This window comes from Heterodontus francisci, chromosome 5 (genome assembly GCF_036365525.1).
Source record: "Heterodontus francisci isolate sHetFra1 chromosome 5, sHetFra1.hap1, whole genome shotgun sequence".
Lineage (NCBI taxonomy): Eukaryota > Metazoa > Chordata > Chondrichthyes > Heterodontiformes > Heterodontidae > Heterodontus > Heterodontus francisci.
The window spans coordinates 183,127,790-183,147,836 of NC_090375.1; the positions used below are offsets into that span (position 1 = coordinate 183,127,790).

Genomic DNA, 20,047 nt, shown 5'->3' on the forward strand with positions numbered 1-20,047 from the left:
GGGTGGAACAAGGTGAAATGCTCAAAGGAGGAGAAAGTGTGAGGATTAAGGGGAAAGATCAAGGCCATTACACCGGTCTGGGTGGAGCAAGTGGTGAAAGGTATAGCCAGGCGGAGAGGCTTCGTTTAGGGGGATCGTATCATTGCCCCTCAACCAGGTTTCTGCCAAGGCCATGATGTTGATGCAATCATCCACGATAGGTCCTTGGATGGCAAGCGCCTCATTCACAAGTGAATTAACGTTCTGGAGGGAGATGCGGAGAGAGGTGATGATAGCTGATTCACTGGCAGAGCACACAGGGTCAGCACTGGGAGGGGTGCTTTGGATGGGGAGTAGCAGTTATGGTGGGTGGGAAAGTCAACAAGTTGGTGGGATGGGGTAGTTGGGGTTGCTGCTTGTAAGGATGCAGTGATGAGTTTCTTGATGGGCCCTTCAGAGGCTGCCTAGAGAGGCATAGAGGAAAGTTGTAGGCTTACTGAAGAGGGAGTTGAGTCTGGGATGGCAGCAGGAGAATAGGAAGGTTGAGGATTACTGAAGGGTTTGTTAGGGATTTGGGAAGACAAGGGAGAAATGAAAGGAAATATGACGACAGGAGAGAGGGATCTAGGAGCGGTAAAGATAAAAGAATTAAAAATATGTAGAAGCACAACTGTATGGTATGGTACAGAATCAACAGATTTTGATACATGAACACATGTACCTGTACTGCACACACTTTCTCTGTTTCTCTTTAAGTAGTATGGATTCACTAAAAAGACAACATAACACGATCCAAAGGATAACGGATGAATGTACGGAGAATCTTATACAGGCAGAGAGGCTGCTCCAAAAGGTAAATTCTTACTCAAATTAAAAGCAAAGATTATTCAGTTGAAGTAACACCTTTCATTGCATCTTAAAGCAGTCTCAATGTAACAGAGTTCAAAAGTGATTTACAGATGTATTTGATTTTTAAAATAAAAGCACATGATCCTGTGCTTTAGGCTTGGAGTTTTCTGTTTCATTAAAACCTTCCAGAGTCATTTTTATTAGTGTCTTCCAATAACTATATATTGGTTTCATTTTAGCTTTGTCATTTCACGAAGTTTCAAGTTTTCCTTAATTAGACCTATGATAATATGATTCAGGCAGCTATCAACTTTGCAGCTATTACTATGCTATGTAGAGATACTAGGGTGAAAATTTGTCTCAGGTGGCTGTACAAAATGGATGGTATGGTACCTGCCATCTGTTATATGCCCTGCCTAACATTATTTCATTGGTTTTAATAGAGCGGAATATTGCGCATTGCGTATAACAGTGCAAACCAGGCACACTCATTGGCTGCCTATCACATGAGACTAACATGCACCCCCTATAAATCTGGAAAATTGTTGATTTATTGACCATTAGCATAATACATCATTAAAAACATCTTTGAAGTAGTGTAGTTGGAATTGGTCTTCTCATTAACATTTCTGTCCAAACTACCATCCAACATATTCAGTCCATTATTTAAAGCCAACATCAAACTTGGAGTCTCTGCCATCTTGTTCATGGGCCGTATTGAACCTTTTGCTGAGTCTATCAGGAAGGATGCGACCATAAGAGGGATGACAATCCCAGGTAGTGGAAGCACTCAGATCACAGCCTCCCTGTACATGGACGGCGTCACCGTCTTCTGCTTGGATCCGCTGTCAGTTCGCAGACTGGTGAGTATTTGCAACCCTTTTGAACTGGCCTTGGGAGCCAAAGTAAATCATGGCGAGAACAAGGCCATGTTCTTTGGGAACTGGGTCGACCGATCCTTTGTACCCTTTACGGTCAGGTCAGACTTCCTGAAGGTGCTGGGGATATGGTTTGGAGGGGCTGGGGCATGCTTCAAAAACTGGAAGGAGCGAATAGCCATGGTAAAACAGAAATTGGGCATGTGGAGCAGTGCTCCCTCTCCATTGCGGTTAAGAACCTGTTCGTCAGTTGCGAGACGCTCTCAGTGGTGCTGTACGTGGCGCAGGTCTGGCCCATATCCTGCTCCTGCGCTGTGGTAGTCACCCAAGCCATCTTCCGCTTTATCTGGAGATTGAAAATAGACCGTGTCCGCAGGGACATGATGATCAAACCTCTATATAAAGGTGGGGGGGGGAGAAAACGTATCCAATGTCACCCTCATTCTCATGGCCACCTTTGTGTGCAGCTGCATCAGGCTTGGTGTTTGCGTATCGGGGGTCTACACAAAGTGTCACTACATGCTGAGGTTCTATCTGTCCCCGGTATTGCGAAGGATGGGTCTGACCACATTGCTGCGGAACGCTCCATTCAGTTGGATTGTGCCGTACCACCTGTCCCTCATGGGAAGTTTTGTGCAGAAAAACACATTGACCACAAGTCCATCAGGCAGTGTTCCACACGTAGCATCCTCGAGGCCCTGCAGGAAAAGGAGATGGTGGATCCTGTCGGATGGTTCCGCAAGCAGACTGTTAGTCATTTGGCAGAATGCCTCATCGGCAGAACTTCCAAACAAGCACCAAGATGTAGCTTGGCTGGTGGTGAGAAGGGCCCTCCCCGTCAATCCTTCCTGTTCACTTGGCGTTTCACTGCGTCTGCACGCTGCCCTCGATGGCTGTGATGGGCAAGATACTGTTGCCCACCTCCTTCTGGAATGTGCCTTTGCAAAACTGGTCTGGAAAGAGTTGCAATGGTTTTTGTCAAGTTTCATCCTGACCAGCACTGCAATGCAGGACTTGGTGCTCTACGGACTGTTCCTCGGACACACACCAAGAGAAGCATCAACTGCTACTGGAGGACCATCAACTCAGTGAAAGACGCTCTTTGGTCTGCGCAAAACTTGCTGGTCTACCAGTTAAAGAGCTGTCAGCAACCTAGTATTGCACATTCGATGGTCGAGGACTGCATGCTGAGGGACGCACTAAATCTTGGGGCAGCCGTCGTAAAGGCTCAATGGGGAAAGGCCGCTGAGTAAGGCTCTCCCGCCATAGTATAATGAGGGGCTGGAAATCCTGTAAAAATCCCCTCCAGCTGTATGCACTAGGGAATGTTTGACATGAAATGTAAATTTACACTGTAAATATAACCTGTAATGGCAAGTGTAGTGAGGCACCTCATATACTGTATGGAAAGAAACTGATGTATATTGCACTTAGTTCAAATTTGCTATTAGATAATGTAGTTTAAAAAGTTTTATGAATCAAGTATATTTTTGGGAAAAAAACCATTAATTAATATGTCACAAATGGAATCTACTAAGTGTTTTTCAGATCAAGGGGACAGAATTGGCAGGTAACATTTGTGCCACCGAGAAATGGCCATCTTCAACCCTGATCTTCAAAGACACTGCCATTGCCAAACCCTGTATCATTATCATCTTGGGAGTTTCATTTGACCATAAGCTTATCAGGACCAGCTATATGAGCACTGTGTCCAGAAGATCATGGCAGAAGTTGGGTATTTTGCAAGGAGTGGCTCACTTCCAGAGTCCTCCAAAGCCTTTCTGCCAACCAAGGTTTAAATCAGGAATGTGATAGAATATTCATAACCTGGATAGGTGCAGCTGCACCAACAATGAAGAAACTTGACAACATCCAGGACGAAGCAGTTTGCTTGATCAGGTTGCCTGTTGCTGGAGCTTGTGTCCACCTCCTCAAACACTTGCACTGTGGCTATGGTATGTGTTATCTGCAGGCTGCACTGCACCAACTCACCAAGTGTGTTTCAATAGCACCTCCTAGGCCATGACTTTTACCACCAAGAAAGATAATGTCATGGGAAGAATGGCACCTCGAAGTTTTACATATATCGCTGTTCCTTCTTCCTTGCTGAGTCGAAATCCTTCAATTCCTTAGTGTTACGACTAGGTGAGAGAGATTTGGGGGTTCCCTTTCAGCCTACACCTGGTCTTACTGTAACAAGGTTTTATTTTAACACAGTTTTTAGCTCCCCCTTGGTGAATCCTTGTTCACCGCTTTCCAATTATAAGGCAAAGAAACCAGTACAAACAAGTTTTTATAGGGTTGAAATTTATTAAACTTAAACTCTAATTCGGTTAACACCTACGGATACACGATGCGCCCACCCTAGCATGCATAAGCAATACACGCATGCAGATAGAGACAGAAAAGAGCAGAAGAAAAATAAAGTAGAAAAGTTTGAGGCAAATCTCTGAAGAGAGTTTTTTGTTACTGTGCTTTGAGCTCGCTGTAGAGTCCTTGATTGCAGGTAGATCTTTTCGTTGGGGCCCAGTATTATTCTTAAACCTTGTTCACTGTAGGAGACTTTTCTCTTGGGGTTCATGTGTCTTCAGTGGGTTTTGGAGTTCTGTGAGAGAGATGGGAGCAGAAGGAGAGGCAGTGGTGAGCCAGCCAGGAGAGGTCTTTTCAATCCAGGAGCAAACAGCTTTCTCCAGGCTCTCAGTTCAAACTGTACAACCCAGACTGCCAAGCAGGTTAGTCATGTGACTAACTGGTTTGACTACATCTGTGGATTGTATTGGAGCAGGGGACAGCTCCTTCGTTCCAAATTTGGCCCTGAAATTCAGCAGTGTACACTCCATCTTCTGTCATTGCTTTGGTAGGAATTCGGAAACCTCTGGAGAAATGCCAAAAATGGCCATTTATACCATTCCTCTGGGAATCTGCGATTCTCTCACCAGTTACTGCAGAAGGCTAGGCCAACCATAGAAGGAGATCTAGACCTTAGTTTTAACTGGTTGTTAACTATGGGGACACCACAACAAAGCTCAACCCCATTCTATCCCAGCATCCATAAATCTGCGGTCAGAGTAGGGATTACGGTAGCTGTAAGGGATCTTAGCTGATTATTTTCTCCTTTTACGCCAGGGGTTCTGGCTAGTTACAATACTCTTACTGCTGCCCTGCCTCTGATCAGCAAATTCATCACAAACTGGAAATTAAATCTGGGATCACCTTGTCTGCATACCTTGCCTTTGTACTTTGTATTATTGCTTTCAGCTGTTTTGTGTACAGTTTAACATTGAAATGGTAGTTTGAGACACATTGAGGGTTTGCTGCTTGAAATAAAAGAGCAACATGGCTCCAGATTTGATGGTTGAAATTCTACCAAGACAGTTCCTCAACTTTCAATCATTGCATTGGGATTGATTTTAGCTTTCCCGCGCGGATGCTTTTTACTGAGGCTGTGTCTCATGTCACTATAACATATACCAGAAAACAAAGCACAATTTACTTCTTTTCTGCTGTCCCTGGGCAAACAGTATGTTACTATCAATGGGGAAAACCCAGATTTATAGTACAAATAAACAATGTAGCTCTCCATAGAAGCACAGCTGGATTGTCCTCCTGAAGGATTAAAATGAGGTCAGGTCACACAAGCTTGGTTTGTATTCTTTGAGTTTAGAAGGTTTGAGGGGTGATATAATCCAAGGGTTAGATTTAATGCTCTTTCCCCTTGGAGTTAGAAAGTGGGGAGAGCATTTAATTGGGTGGGATGGTGGTGGGTGGGGACCCACCTCCTGCCTCCACCCCAATTAAATCCGTGGTAGGAAGGTCTGTGGACAGCCTTCCCACCCCTCCCACCAACCGAAGCCCTTAAGCTGGGAGCTTGATGAGTAAACTTCTGCGGGTTGCTTGCCAGCTCCTGGGGGTGGGGGGAACTGAGAGCCACCCCACTATCCTTGCTGTTGACCCTCCTACACACTCCTCCCTATGACCCCCATCCTATGAAACCCCTCTTGCCATCACTCACCTGTGGCCTTGGGTCCATCGGCGATCCTAAACCTTGGGTAGGTTCATTACTGGCGGCAACTACCACCTCCTCTGTGGCGCTGCTGAGTAAAAGAGCTGCCGGGCTCTGATTGGCTGGCACCTCTCAGCGGGCAGGGCCTCAGTTGCTAGGGTCCGTAATCCCAGGCAAGGCCGTCTGCTGTTCAGCTAAATGCCTGATTGGCATGTTATGAGGCGGGCCATCCTGAAAAGAGGCGACAGGCGCTCTCGCCAGTTCTTCAGCTGGCAGGCAAGACCTCTGTTGCCTCCATTAAATACTGACTGAAGTCTTTAAAATGAAAAAATGGATTTGATAGCTTTGATGCAGATAAACTATTTCTGATAGAGGTGTAATCCGGAATAAGGAGGCATAATTTAAAATTAGAGATAAAAAATTTGGAAATGAAATCGGGTAGCACTTCTGAACATAAAGGGTAGTGGGAATCTGGAACTTGATGCAGAGTCAATTGAAATGATAAAGACTGATCGATATATTTTTGTTAGGTGAGGATATTAAGGGATACAGAGCAAAAGCAGGTAATTGGAACTGAGGTACAAATCAGCCATGATCTAATTGAATGGCCTATTCTTGTTCTAATGTCTTCTAGTTCTGTACATTGGGGGATATCATTCTGTTGATGAAATTAGTTCCTTTCTGACATTTTTCCTAAATTTTGATGCAAGAAAGTATTTTGTTCAGTAACTTTATGCCAAGTACTGCTTATTGTTTTGGGAATTACAATATATTTTTTGTGATCTCTTAGGTTTAACACAGATGTTCAAAATATAATTTGGGTAACATTCTGCAGTCTTTTCTGTTGTTCCACTACTTTCTTTCTGGTGAAGATCACAAGCATTTTAATTGAGTTCTTTTATAGCTCTATGATTTTTTTATTCGTTCATGGGGTGTGGGCATCACTGGCTATGCCAGCATTTATTGCCCATCCCCAGTTGCCCTTGAGAAGGTGGTAGTGAGCTGCTGCCTTGAACCGCTGCAACCCATGTGAGGTAGGTACACCCACAGTGCTGTTAGAAAGGGAGTTCCAGGATTTTGACCCAGCAACATTGAAGGAAAGGCGATATAGTTCCAAGTCCGGATGGTGTGTGACTTGGAGGGGAACTTGCAGGTGGTGGTGTTCCCATGCATCTGCTGCCCTTGTCTTTCTAGATGGTAGAAGTTGCGGGTTTGGAAGGTGCTGTTGAAGGAGCCTTGGTGGTTTGCTGCAGTGCATCTTGTAGATGGTACACACTGCTGCCAGTGTGCGTCAGTGGTGGATGGGGTGCCAATCAAGCGGGCTGCTTTGTCCTGGATGGTGTCGAGCTTCTTGAGTGTTGTTGGAGCTGCACCCATCCAGGCAAGTGGAGAGTATTCCATCACACTCCTGACTTGTGCCTTGTAGATGGTGAACAGGCTTTGGGGAGTCAGGAGGTGAGTTACTTGCCGCAGGATTCCTAGCCTTTGACCTGCTCTTGTAGCCATGGTATTTATATGGCTACTCCAGTTCAGTTTCTAGTTAATGGTAACCCCCAGGATGTAGATGGTGTTGAATTATTAATTCATACACAGGAGCACTACTCTCTCTCAAACTGGTTGAACTGGGTTCCTGCATTGCTTTCAAAGCTGTCCATATTGAGCACGAGGGAAAAGGGGCTTTTGTTTCTTCTTTACAATCACTGTTTTCTGGTTTAATAATGAAGAAAACAATATTTCAAAGTTGATTCTGTGATATCAGCTACAGGTTGATGAAGCTTTTGATACCATTGCATGGTTATTAATGACATGACATTGTGTGTGAGGAAAGCTACGTGATAGGAATAATGCCCATAGCCTGATGCGCACAAAGCCCTATTGTGCTCTGGAAGGGAAATTTCCACTATTGGTGCAACATAAAACTTAATGTGTAGAAAATTACACCACTGAGAGTAACAGTTTTCTGAGGAAATTTATTGACTATAATTGCCATGTGGCTAAATTGTGCAATATTGCATTGTAAATAAATGGAGTTGTGTAAAAGTGGACTTGCAAATTTTTTGTTAGCGCAAATAAATTCCTCCGTATAAAGTTTTAGACAGGCTTCACTAACATGGGATACAGTAGTGTAGTTGTCATCGTACTGAACTGGCAACAGATTGTTGGTTTAGATCCCACCAAGTTGTGAAATTGCATTCAATTATGCTGGTAATTTGTGGGCTGGCACCAGGAAAAAAATGACCATGAAAGCTACCAGATTAGCATATGATCTCCAGTCCCATGCTTTGTGTGTTATATGATTCTTTAACAGTGAGTCCCTTTAAGAACTCAGTATGCTAATAAACTAAGTACCAGGATGTAGTCATATGACTAGAAGCCATGTTCACTCTACAACTGTAACACCCTAGACAGCAGTTCTATATATAGTTTGCTCTATTGTGTATACTGGTTTAGCTGTTAAATCTTCTCGAGATCTTCAAGGAACTAGAATCCACATACCTCATTGTGTTGCTTAAGATAACACAAAGAAACTGGTGATATGGTGGCAACGGTGATGAAAAGACAAGATATAAGCTTGGAGACTATGGGTAAAACAGCAAACAAAATTTAAAAGCAGAACAGCAAACTGAAGAGAAAATTTGAAGCAACAAGTGAAGAAACTTTAAAACAAGTACCTGAAAAGAGTGAAAGAATGTTACATACCTTTTTTGAAGGCTGAGAAAAGCTCCATACAACGGCAGCATGGCTAAGAGGCAAGTGATCAGGTGTCATTGTGCCAATGTTGAAGAAATCCCAGTTTCCAAAAAAGCCTTTGTACAGTTTTAAAAAAAAAAAAAATCATTTTCTAAAGGCTCCATGTGAGTAAGAGAGGAAAAAAAGGGGAAAACTCTGAAAGGCACATGAATTAAAAAGAAACCAGTCCAATAGTGGGGGGAAAAAGCACGGGATCCCCCAACACAGTGGAGTCTGCATAAAAGCCGTCAAGCTGGAAAAAAATCATTAAATCAGTCAAGTGTGAAGAAGATAAACAAACTCTAGCAAAAAAAGCTAAGGGGAAAACCTTTTGATCTGCCTATTGAACAGCTGTGTAAACATACAAGCTTGAGTGTTGAAGTCAAAATAAACCAACAACACTGTCCAGCACCTGTTGCACTCCATCAAAGCAGCTAGTCTAAAAAAAATATTTCTTTAAAAGGGGAACAGCACAGAATTAATAGAACAAGTTTTAAAACCAGCTTCAAGCAACAAATAGAAGAGTCAGAATAAGTATTGTGCTGAAGGCACGTATAGAGCTGAACAAAGTTTAAATATAGAGCAGAAAGACAGATATCAATTTCCCAGCATTAACAGGATATCAATGGCTTTCCAATCAGAGTTCAAACTTTTTAAACAAAGAGTGCAGCTATGCATCACAGACCAAGCGGTTGCAGAACCAAAGAAGCAGGCTGTGAAAATACTGATAGCAGTTGAAAATGAGGGGTTATACAGAATCAATACCTCTGGCTTGTCTGAAGAGGACCAGAAAGATCCCACAAAGGTATGGTAAGTGCTAGAAGATCAGCTTCGGGTAAGAGTGAATTTTAGAATTCATCACCTGGAATTGATGTCCTACAGGCAACGGCCACAGGAATCAATAGATCAATTCATTAGTAGATGCTGTAGTAAAGGCAACAAATATGATTTTTCAGAAACTGAGCTGTCGGAGCGAATAATGGAGCTGGTGATTGTATCAACATCTATTAAAGTGTTTTTTTAAAACAAGTCCTCGGGTTTTGAGGGGAAGAAGAAATGCCACAGCATTGATGCGCTGCTGGAAGATGGCAGAACATACAAAGCCATTGTAGCCAGACAACAGCATCTGCAAGCACTAGGTGCAGATGACCATATCGGCACAATAACCAGGCCACAAACAACAAGCAAGCTGTGTGGTAAGCATAGTTTGTCTCACTCACTGCGAAGTTGTCCATCATTTCAAGACCTGTGCAAGGTGTGTGGTGCAAAAGGACCACCTGTGCAAGAAATCTGGCTCCAAAGATGCAGCCAGAAGTCACAGTAGGACGCAAACAAACAGAAGACCGGTGCAGCAGCAGGGCAGAAGCAGCAAGGAGAGCGCCACAGACATGCGTAAACACAAGCCGATTACACGAAGTCCACAGCAAAATAGAACAGAGACAAGGCTCAGAATGGAGTGATTCTCAGCCAGAAAACGAGCAGGCATTTCACATTGTGAACCTGACACATTGTGTTGATTTAAGTCGAACAATTGGAAGCTTTTACTACTATTAACATGTGCCCAAAGAAAGTTGGCAAACACACACTCCGGATTAAGATTGACACCAGAGCTAGTGCAAATATCCCATCAGTCCAAATCCTGAAGGATATGTGTCTGGGTCATTGTATGCATTTGTCGGTTGTATCGTTAATTTCCAATTGGTCACCCATCCCTTGCAGTGGCACACTGGATGCAATACAGCTATGGCAAGCTGGTATGGAAACCACAAATATTTTACCTGGTAGATATGAGTGGACCAGCAGTGGCAGGATTACCAGCATGCAAGGACCTCAAAATTGTGACTATCCACGAGATCACCAAGGTATCCATTACAGCAGAACAGATCAAAGGTACTCACATTAAGTCAGTCCACGACCTACAACAAATGTACCCAGACAGATTCAACTCCATAGGAGATTTCAAAGGTGATGCCGTATTGCACCTCAGAGGTTGTGCAGTGTGCACGTACACGAAAAGCTTAAGCGCGATTTGGATGACGTGGAATGCAATGGCATCATCTGGCGTGTGCATCTTCTCACAGACTGGTGCAGCTCAATTACTTGTGTACTGAAGAAGGATGGAGCAATCTGGGTATGTCTAGATCCGAGATGTCTAAACCTCTCCCTAAAGAGATGTCCACACAAAATTCTAACACTGGATGAATTGAATCCCAAATTCACAGGAGCCAAATTCTTCTCCAATTTGGATGTTAAACATGCATGTTGGTCGGTACACCTGGCTAAGGAATCTCAGGAGGTCACCACCTTCAGAACACTATTTGGAAGATATTGCTTCCAGAGACTACCCTTTGGCTTATCTGTCAGTCGAGATCTGCTTCAGCAGCATATGGACAGAATTATAGAAGACGTAAAAGAAAAATACTGCGGATGCTGGAAATCTGAAATAAGAACAAGAAATGCTGGAAATACTCAGCAGGTCTGGCAGCATCTGTGGAGAGAGAGCAGTGACCCTTCTTTGGAACCTACTTCGGAGTTCCGAAGAAGGGTCACTGACCTGAAATGTTTACTCTACTTCTCTCTCCACAGATGCTGCCAGACCTGCTGAGTATTTCCAGCATTTCTTGTTCTTATTATAGAAAATGTGCCTGGATGTACATGCATTGCCAATTTGATATTGCGGTAATGGACAGAATCAAAAAAGAGCATGATCGAAATCTTCATTCACTGATGGCAGGAGCTCTTTGCAAATGGCTCGTTTTTAACAGCGAGAAGTGCCAGGTGAATGTAAATCAGATCAATTTCTTTGGCTCCATGTATTCAGGTGGCAGAATCCGTCCTAACACAAGCAAAGTTGAAGATGTAAGGCATTAGACAACCCCACAAGACACACAAGATCTCCAGTGATGTCTTGGATTTTTCAACTTCTTGGCGCCATATGTTCCAAATTTGTCTGACAATGCATCATCACTGAGAGAGCTCTTAAAGAAAGATGTACCATATGTATGGCAGGAAGGACCATCAGTATCTGTTTGAGTCACTCAAACAAGCATTATCAGCAGAAACCTGTACTCTGCAGTCCTATTATCCAAAGAAGACGACAATCCTGGAAGTTGACTCCTCACAGAGCTTGGATCGTGCACCCTGCAAGATGGCAAGCCAATTACATTTGGATCCAAAAGTTTATCCTCCGCATAATCTAATTACACAAACGTAGAGCATGAAACACTTACTCTGGTGTTTGGGATCACAAGATTCCACACCTACCTGTTCGGTAAGCAGTTCACTGTGGAAACCGACCACAAACCACTGGAGATGATCCAGTGCAAAACATTGACAAGTGCACCACTTGGACTACAGCAGCTCTTGGTGAATGTATAAGGGTATGATTTCATCTGCTACAAATTGGGTACCAAAATAGTCATCTTGGATACACTGAGTAGATTGCCAAACCTGGGAAAACATGAAGTTCCACTGGATCTACAAGTAGACAGCATGGACATCAAGATGGAAGATGTGTTCAAAATCGATTTTTATTGCATTTTGCTCAGCACAAATGTGACCAACTGCAGTCAAACAGCCAATGAACCAAAACTGAAGGCACTGTGAAGACTGGCTGGATACGATAAAAGAGGTGCCAGAAACCCTCCGATGCTTTTGGCCTTCTAGAGATGAACTCGGTATCTCGAGAGATGTCACCTTCAAAGGAAAACAAGTGATTGTGCCCAAAGCTCTCTGACAGGACATCTTGTCACAACTTCACAAAGGCCATATGGGTATAGAACTAAAGAGACAACTGGCATGTGACATTGTTTACTGGCCAGGGATCAATGGTGACATTGAAAGGTTAGTGAGGATGTGCGATGCATGCCAGAGCCACCAGCCACAACAACGTAAAGAACCTCTACACCCTCACAACATTCTGTCAGTCCATCTGTCCAAAATTGTCACTGACCTATTTACCATGAACGGAGACGACTTCATCTTACTCACCGATTATTTCCCCAAGTTTCCAATTGTCTGACAGGTAAAAGATACTTCAAGTGCTGTTGGATATGACACATTGAGTGCCATATTCAGTCTCTCCGGTGCACCTGAAGAAATTATTTCTGACGATGGGCCACAGTATATGGGCAGACCTTTCAGGGCTGTGTGTGCCAAATTGGGTGTAAACCATGTGACGTCCTCACCACGATACCCTAGATCTAATGGTCTTGCTGAGCGAATGGTTTGCACATTTAAATCACTTATCCTGAAGTGTACGACACCGAAACGAGATTTTCATGTTGCCATGTTACACCTCAGAGCTGCATCTATGGATATGGGCTTACCATCACTAGCAGAGATCGTTTCGCAGTGCAAACTATTCTGCCAAACCATCATCTGTCTAAATTCTCCAAGATGTAGGAGACAATGCTGGAGAAACAAGGGAGCGGAGCTATCTCAGCTACATGTTGGACAAAAGGTCAGGGTCATGCATACCCCAATAAGAACATGGTTGACCACAGAGGTATCCAAAGTATGCAAAGTACAAGGATCCAGTGGAGCAGTGTTGAGGAAACGAAACCAATTAAAAGAAGTGTCAATACTCCAATTGTGCACAGTGGACTAGAACGAACACACTGCGATGACGAGGGTTTGATGGAACAACAGGATAACAACCAACACATTGACAACACTTCTGCAAGCCAAGGGTGAAATCCACATCTCCAGAAGGTTATACCACAAAAAGATCTGAGAGTTGTCAAACCACCGAAATGAAAAATGAACTCTTAATCTTCTGCACTCGTGAATTTCACTCCCTATCCTTGTACTTGTAAATTTTATAATCTCTGTCCTGTATTAACTAATTTTGATATCCAATTTTGTGTTTTTACTTGTCGAATATAAGACTTTTCTTTGGAAAGAAAGAGGATGTTGTATGATCGATTTAAGAGTGATGTCCCTTTAAAAACTCTATGCTCATGAGTTAAGTATCAGGATGTAGTCATATGACTAGAAGCCATATACACTCTGCAACTGTAATACCCTAGACAAAGGTTCTGTATATAGCTTGCTCTGTATTGTATATACCTTTTAGCTGTTAATACATCATCTAGAGATCTTTCAAGGAACTGGAATCCACTGACCTCATTGCTTAAGATAACATGAAGAAACTCATGATAACATGGGTTGATACATAATGCCCTCTTGAAATGGTCTAGCGACCCACTCACTTGTAAAGCAATGAACAAAAAGCAAAAGAGAGGGTGCCTCCTTCTCTGAGCAACTAGGGACAGGCAATAAATGTGGATCAGCATTGCCTACATCATGAGAACAAACATAAGAGCTACAGGCCTGAATTTTACAGTGGGCTTCAGGACCCTGACTTCAGGATTAGAAGCGGGTCCTGCACTTGATGGCAGTGGGGTCAGCTCAGCGATTTTACTGCTGGCGGCCTCCTATATGGCTGCTTGTGAGCCTGCTGTCGGCTTCCCAGTTGGCCACCAGGAGACCTCGAGCCTCCAACAGGTAGGTAAAATGAAAAATTTCAAGTGTTGGAATCCGATTCCTCTGGGGAGATCATGGACGGCCTTCCCTGACCACGGCCCCCTGTTTGAGCTATGGAGCATCTGGCTCTGATGCCCCCTCCTGCACCCGGGCTGCTGCAGGGAGGCTGCCTCCATTAAGCTGGTAATCTCCCCATGTGGTGGGGTGTCGCCCCAATTGATGTTTAAAATGGCACTTAATAGGACCTTTAAGTAGTGCAAAGCAGCTGCTTGCCTTTTTAGGAGTGGACAACTGCTCTGAATCTGGTCCCACCACTGGGAAAATGCCCCAACGGCAGGATTGCGTCGGGAAACTGTCTCAACATGGCTGCTGGCTATTTTACCGCACCCCCCTCCCAGCCTGCCATCTGGGGGCTGGTAAGATTCTGCCCATTGTGTTTGCGCAAAGATTAAACAATTGGGGTTCCTACAATGGCTTAATGGTTAACACTGAGTCGCCGAGTCATACCGTGGAAGATTTTTGTGAGGGGAGATGTTGACTAGTCTTTACCAGAGTCTGTACCTTGTAGGTCATTCTTAAATCAAGAGAGAGGGCTGGATTTTAACTTAGGCGGACGGGAATTTGCCACCGATGTACAAGCCCGGGGATCCATCCTGCATTTTATGGGTCCCTGGACTTTAATTGGCACTAAATTTGATGTGCCTTCCGTTGAAGAGGGGGTGCGGGGATCTCTGCGTTGGTTTTTCCCCAACTTTGAGACCCCCGCCGCAAGCATAAAATTCCCCCCACTGTCGTTTACTGTCTTTACAATACAGCATACGAATAAACATTTCACATAACCTGTTTCCAGACACAATTTTCACAACTTAATCCCAGTCATAATGCATTGATACACATACAAGGTATAACTATTCCCTAGCATAACTGCATCATTCCCTAAAAGCATTCGACTTTTAAAAACAGTATAACACCTCATGTAAACTGCAGCAGGCTGTAACCTGCACCGCTTCATTCAAGCAGTTCAATAACAACAGATTAAACATGAGGTGTACAAAATTATGAAGCGCCTAGATAGAGTAGACAGGAAGGACCTGTTTCCCCTAGCAGAGAGGTCACTTACCAGGGGGCACAGATCTAAGGTGATTGGTAGAAGGATTAGAGGGGACATACGGAAAAACGTTTTCACCCAGAGGGTGGTGCGTGTCTGGAATTCACTGCCCAGTTTGGCGGTGGAGGCAGAAGCCCTCCACTCATTTAAAAGGTACCTGGATATGCACCTGAAGTGCTGTAACCTGCAAGGCTATGGACCAGGTACTAGAAGGTGGGATTGGATTGGGCGGCTAGTTTTTTTTTTTCAGTCGGCGCAGATGCGATGGGCTGAATGGCCTCCTTCTGTGCTGTAACTTTTCTATGGTTTTATGACAGTTGTTAATCCCGTAGTTCCTGCAACAGACCAGGATTTCAAAAAATATATATTCATTCTTGGGATATAGGCATCACTGGCAAGGCTGGCATTTATTGTCCATCCATAGTTTTCCTGTGGGCCTTCTTGAACTGCTGCAGTCCATGTGGTGAAGGTGCTATTAGGTAGGGAGTTCCAAGATTTTGATCCAGTGACGATGAAAGAGTTTTTAAAAGTTAAACCATCAGTGAGTCCTTGCTCATAGCTTACTCGACACATTGGTTGGGGGGGCGGGGAGGTGGTGGTGGAGACAAGATGTGGAGCATCACTGTTGCCTAACCCAATCTTGCTAATTGAATCAGGGAGCACTTCCATTGTCTTTCTATTCAACTTTCTCTCAGAATGCAAATGTGAAGCCGTGTTTTCAGCCATTTTGCTCTGTGGTCTTTTTAAGCAAGTTATGTTCAATGTCCAGTAAAAGTTCAAATAGTGTTCCATATGACAAAATTGATATGTTTCCATTTGGCAGGTGTGGTTTTATCACCAGATGCAGGGGAATACCATCAGCTCCAAGTTCTCTTACTGACTTGGACATATATCGCTGCTCTTTCATCTTCACTGGATCCAAATCTTGGAACTCCCAATAAGCCCTGACTGCTCACTTACCTGCATATGCCCACCCCAGACCCTGTCGGCAATGTGGCAGGCCCGGATTCAATTCCCAAAGCTGAATGAGCTCCCACTGGAGGTGCAGTATGTTACCCCAGGATGAACAGTATCCCCTTCAAGTTACATTTTTTTTTTTTTAGCTATTCCCTTGCTGATGATTGAAGCTGAGGCTGCAAACTCTGCGAGATTCTGGGTGAGGGAGACATGGAGGGGGTGGTGGGCATCAGGTCCAGGGTTGTTTTGGGGGCTTGTTGGCCTGAGGGAAGAGCAAAAGGCACAGGGCGGTGGCTGCCCGGCATGTACAGCAGCAGTTGGAAATTGGGGCTGCCATGGCAAATAGGACTCCATTCCGCAGTACCTGGCCACTGCCCGGCTAACTGTACCGCTCACTCACCTGCAGTGTGAAACACTGAGAGTCACTCAACTCTGCAGTCGCTCTGTTTTCCACTGAGCCACCATGCTCCAGTACAAAACGGTGGCATCAGGACAATCTTGTGCATGACTTGCACACCATAGACCAGATGAAATTGTTCTGTGGGCTGTATGCTTGACACCCAATGTTGTCTGTGATTCAATCCCTAATTTGTATTGAATGAGCTGATCTTGAGCTGGAATGGTGACTGAAATTGGGGGCAGGGTTATATTTGGATTGGGGAGGGGGAAATTGACTAGGTTCCTGCATTGTCTGCTGCTGGAACTGTATGCATATGGATGTTAAGTGAGGGCATAGCTGTGGTATCTATGTGGTTGAATATTCTGTTGAGTTTACTGTCACTGACAGGAAAAAATGACTGTTGGGTGAAATACTGAAGACATGCATGATGTCCACAAAATCACATCCCAGCAAGAAGTTGCCAGTTTCAGGAGAGAAGGAATAAAGAAAACTTTAACTCTCACTGGTACTAGATAGTCCAGTCTAATATTTCCTTGTTTTGGGTGTAAGGTATTAATAGACCGTCAACTGTAGTCAGGAGTATGAGGAAGCACTGCTTCCATCTTGTTGCAAGATTCTTGTGATGTGTATGTACCACAGTTGTGTGCAGTTTGAGTAGTAATTGTTACTGTATGACTGGAATGTACAGACATCTGAGTGGTATATAACTGGTAACTGCTACATTCAGGATACCTCAATAATTGGTACTGTAAAGAGAAAAACTTTGCACTAAATACATAATGCATTCAAATGAACTTACTCTGTCTTTTCATTTTAGCTGAAACGTTAACTTGACATGTTAAATATTGCGATAATTTTGTACAGAGACATTAGACGTTTGTAAAATACTACCATATTCTGTTGTTTGAACTGAGGACATGACTATGCTTACGTGGAAATCGAATTTTGCTTGGTTAAGACCTTCAAGTGCCATTTTTTTTCTCGTACTACTTTATTGCAGGATTTGTTTGCATTTGACATTGGTCAGCCTGCGAAACACAGATTAGAAATTGATGATTCGTTGAAGGTGGCTGGTGGGCACCTAGTTGCAATTGAAAACGTCGTTGAAGATTTAAAGCGTAATGGGAAGCCTTTTGAATCAGTCCAAAAAAGGTAAGGAAAATTACTTCTATTCCAGGTTAAACTGAACAATACTAGGGATCTGTTTTGAATCACAGGAATAGGAGTGTGCCATTCAGCCTCGTGAGCCTGTTCCACTGTTGAGTTAGGTCATGGCTGTCTGTAGCTCAATTCCATTTCCTCGTGTTGCTCCATACCTCCTAATATCTTCACCCAACAAAAACCTGGAAATTGCAGTCTGAAATACTGTGCTTTGTAGCAGAAATTTTCTTTCGGATATTGCAAAATGAAGAACTTGTTATTTTTAGATTTTGAAATGCTGATGACTGAAAGTTTGAAGTTAAGAATAAGTGATTTGGCACCCAGAATTCAAATTTTTTTAAGGCGATTTAAAAGAAAACAATCTTAGTTTTTATAGTTAATCAATCAACATTTCAAAATAGGACAGGTCAGAATGTAGTAGTTTGTATTTACACAATCTTTGTTAGCAGCCCTACACTCTGTAATGAAACAATAGGTTGATAGTTAAATGAATGTCAAACAACAGAAAGAGAAAATGTCATTTTGTAATTGTGGACTGTTTCGGAGGTATTACTGTTGACAAAGTTCATGTAATACATGGCAGCCTCCTTGCAGGCTTGAGGGGGCGGGGGGCGCCTCCTGATCAGGCACCCTGTTCCCCACTGAGGGTCCCCCAGCAGCATGGGCCGCCCGCACTGAAACAACTCCCCACACCGCCCTACAGTCTGACCCCCCCCCCCCCCCCCCATCCTTTTCAGGGCCGACTGCCCCCAGTGAGGCCCACCCAACTTGCCTCCACTCTGGGGCCACCATTGGGCCTCCATTGTTGCAGAAAGAGTTACAAGAATAATCTCAGGGATGAACGACTTCAGTTGCAAGGATAGATTGGAGAAGCTGGAGTTGGTCTCCTTAGAGAATGTTGAGAGCAGATTTCCTAGACTTATTCAAAGAGGGGTCTAGATAGAGTCGATAGAGAGAAAATGTTCCCTTTGACAGAGGGTTCATGATTTAAGGTGATTGACAAAAGAACCAAAGGTGACATGAGCAAACTTTTTTTATGCAGCGAGTGGTTAGGATCTGGAATGCACTACCTGAGTGTGGTAAAGGCAAATTTCAATTGTGGCTTTCGAAAGTGAATTGGATAAACACCTGAAGAGAAAAAAGTTGCAGTGCTATGGGGAAAGGGCCAGGGTGTGGACTAGTTGATTTGCACTTGCAGAGAGCCAGCACGGACATGATGGACCGAATGGCCTGCTTCTGTGCCGAACAATTCTATGATTCTAACCACCTCGCTGTTAAATTCCAGCCCTTCCTCCACTCAGTCCCTTCCTCACTTTCTCTGTCCCTCACTTTCTGTATCCCACCTTACCCACCATCTTCTCTCCGTCATTTTCTCCCTCCTCTCATCCTGCATTGTCTCAAGCTATTTTCTGCATACAGTTTTTTTTTTGTTCTTTCATGGGATGTGGGCGTTGCTGGCAAGGCCAGCATTTGTTGCCAATCCCTAATTGCCCTTGGACTGAGTGTCTTGCTAGGACATTTCAGATGGCAGTTAAAAGTCAACCACATTAGTAGTTGATGTAGCCAGATAGAGAAAAAACTATGTTAAGTTGTGGACTAATTATGAACATTTTAGGTTCGTATTTTTTAAGCTAACAAAACAGTGATATAAAGTTAGATTTTCCACTCAACTATAAATCTGAAAAAGGAAGTATGTTATCAAGATACCCCAAAAGACTAAAAAGTACTATTAATGGTTGGTTAGCTACTAGACTAATTTAAGAAGCTGAATGATGAGGCTTGCAAATTCTGAAAGTTAACTTCATAAATTTCTTTATTCGCCTACAAGCAGAACTATAGCAATTGGCAGCAACTTAATTGATTGAGATAGTGAGATTTGTTACACAATATCAGGAAAGTTTTATTGACATAGTCATAGGGCAAATTAAACAACAGACAATTACAGGAAAGATCATGGACAGCAACCTTCTTAACAATTTTATATTGACCTTTTTGTTGAACTCATTCGCCGGGGTCCAGTCTGTGTTTTGGATTGACACTAGCTTAATTCTGTTCCTTGTTATGCTAACTATAAGACAGGGACATAATCATCTGTGAATGCCTTTAAAATGATTTTCTTCCATTCTCTACCACTCAAAAACACTTCTCCTGAAACCTGTAACAACCCATTTTAGATCAGGCACTCATTGTGGGAGGGATCCAATCTGTCACACTGGTGCAGCTTGTGAATAAATTAGTGTTCTGCAACACCAAGTCTTTGCAGGAACCTGCCATACATAGAAACATTACATTGTGCATCAACCTGAAGTAAACTTACTATTATAATAACCATATTCTATACAGGAAGATAAATTGAAGAGCTTTGGAAATAGGAGTTTGAGAATATCATACTGAGGATCTGATTCTGAATGCCAGTCCTTTTAATGCCCCCGTGTAACCTGCAGTGCAGCAGTTTTAGTGAGACAAGTAGTTCAGTGAAGCTTGCTTTTTAACAT

General features: G+C 43.4%; 1 protein-coding gene across 4 annotated transcripts in view; it reads left to right on the forward strand.

Moving 5' to 3' along the window:
- Positions 1–20,047, forward strand: part of dspa (desmoplakin a) — a 105,468-nt gene that overhangs the window by 4,582 nt on the left and 80,839 nt on the right. For 3 of the 4 annotated variants that reach the window (XM_068032445.1, XM_068032448.1, XM_068032447.1), the window contains exons 2-3: positions 736–832; positions 17,392–17,543. In XM_068032445.1, the coding sequence (XP_067888546.1) occupies positions 736–832; positions 17,392–17,543 (249 nt within the window). The remainder of the gene's footprint in view (positions 1–735; positions 833–17,391; positions 17,544–20,047) is intronic. The other variant, XM_068032446.1, reaches the window with a different exon arrangement.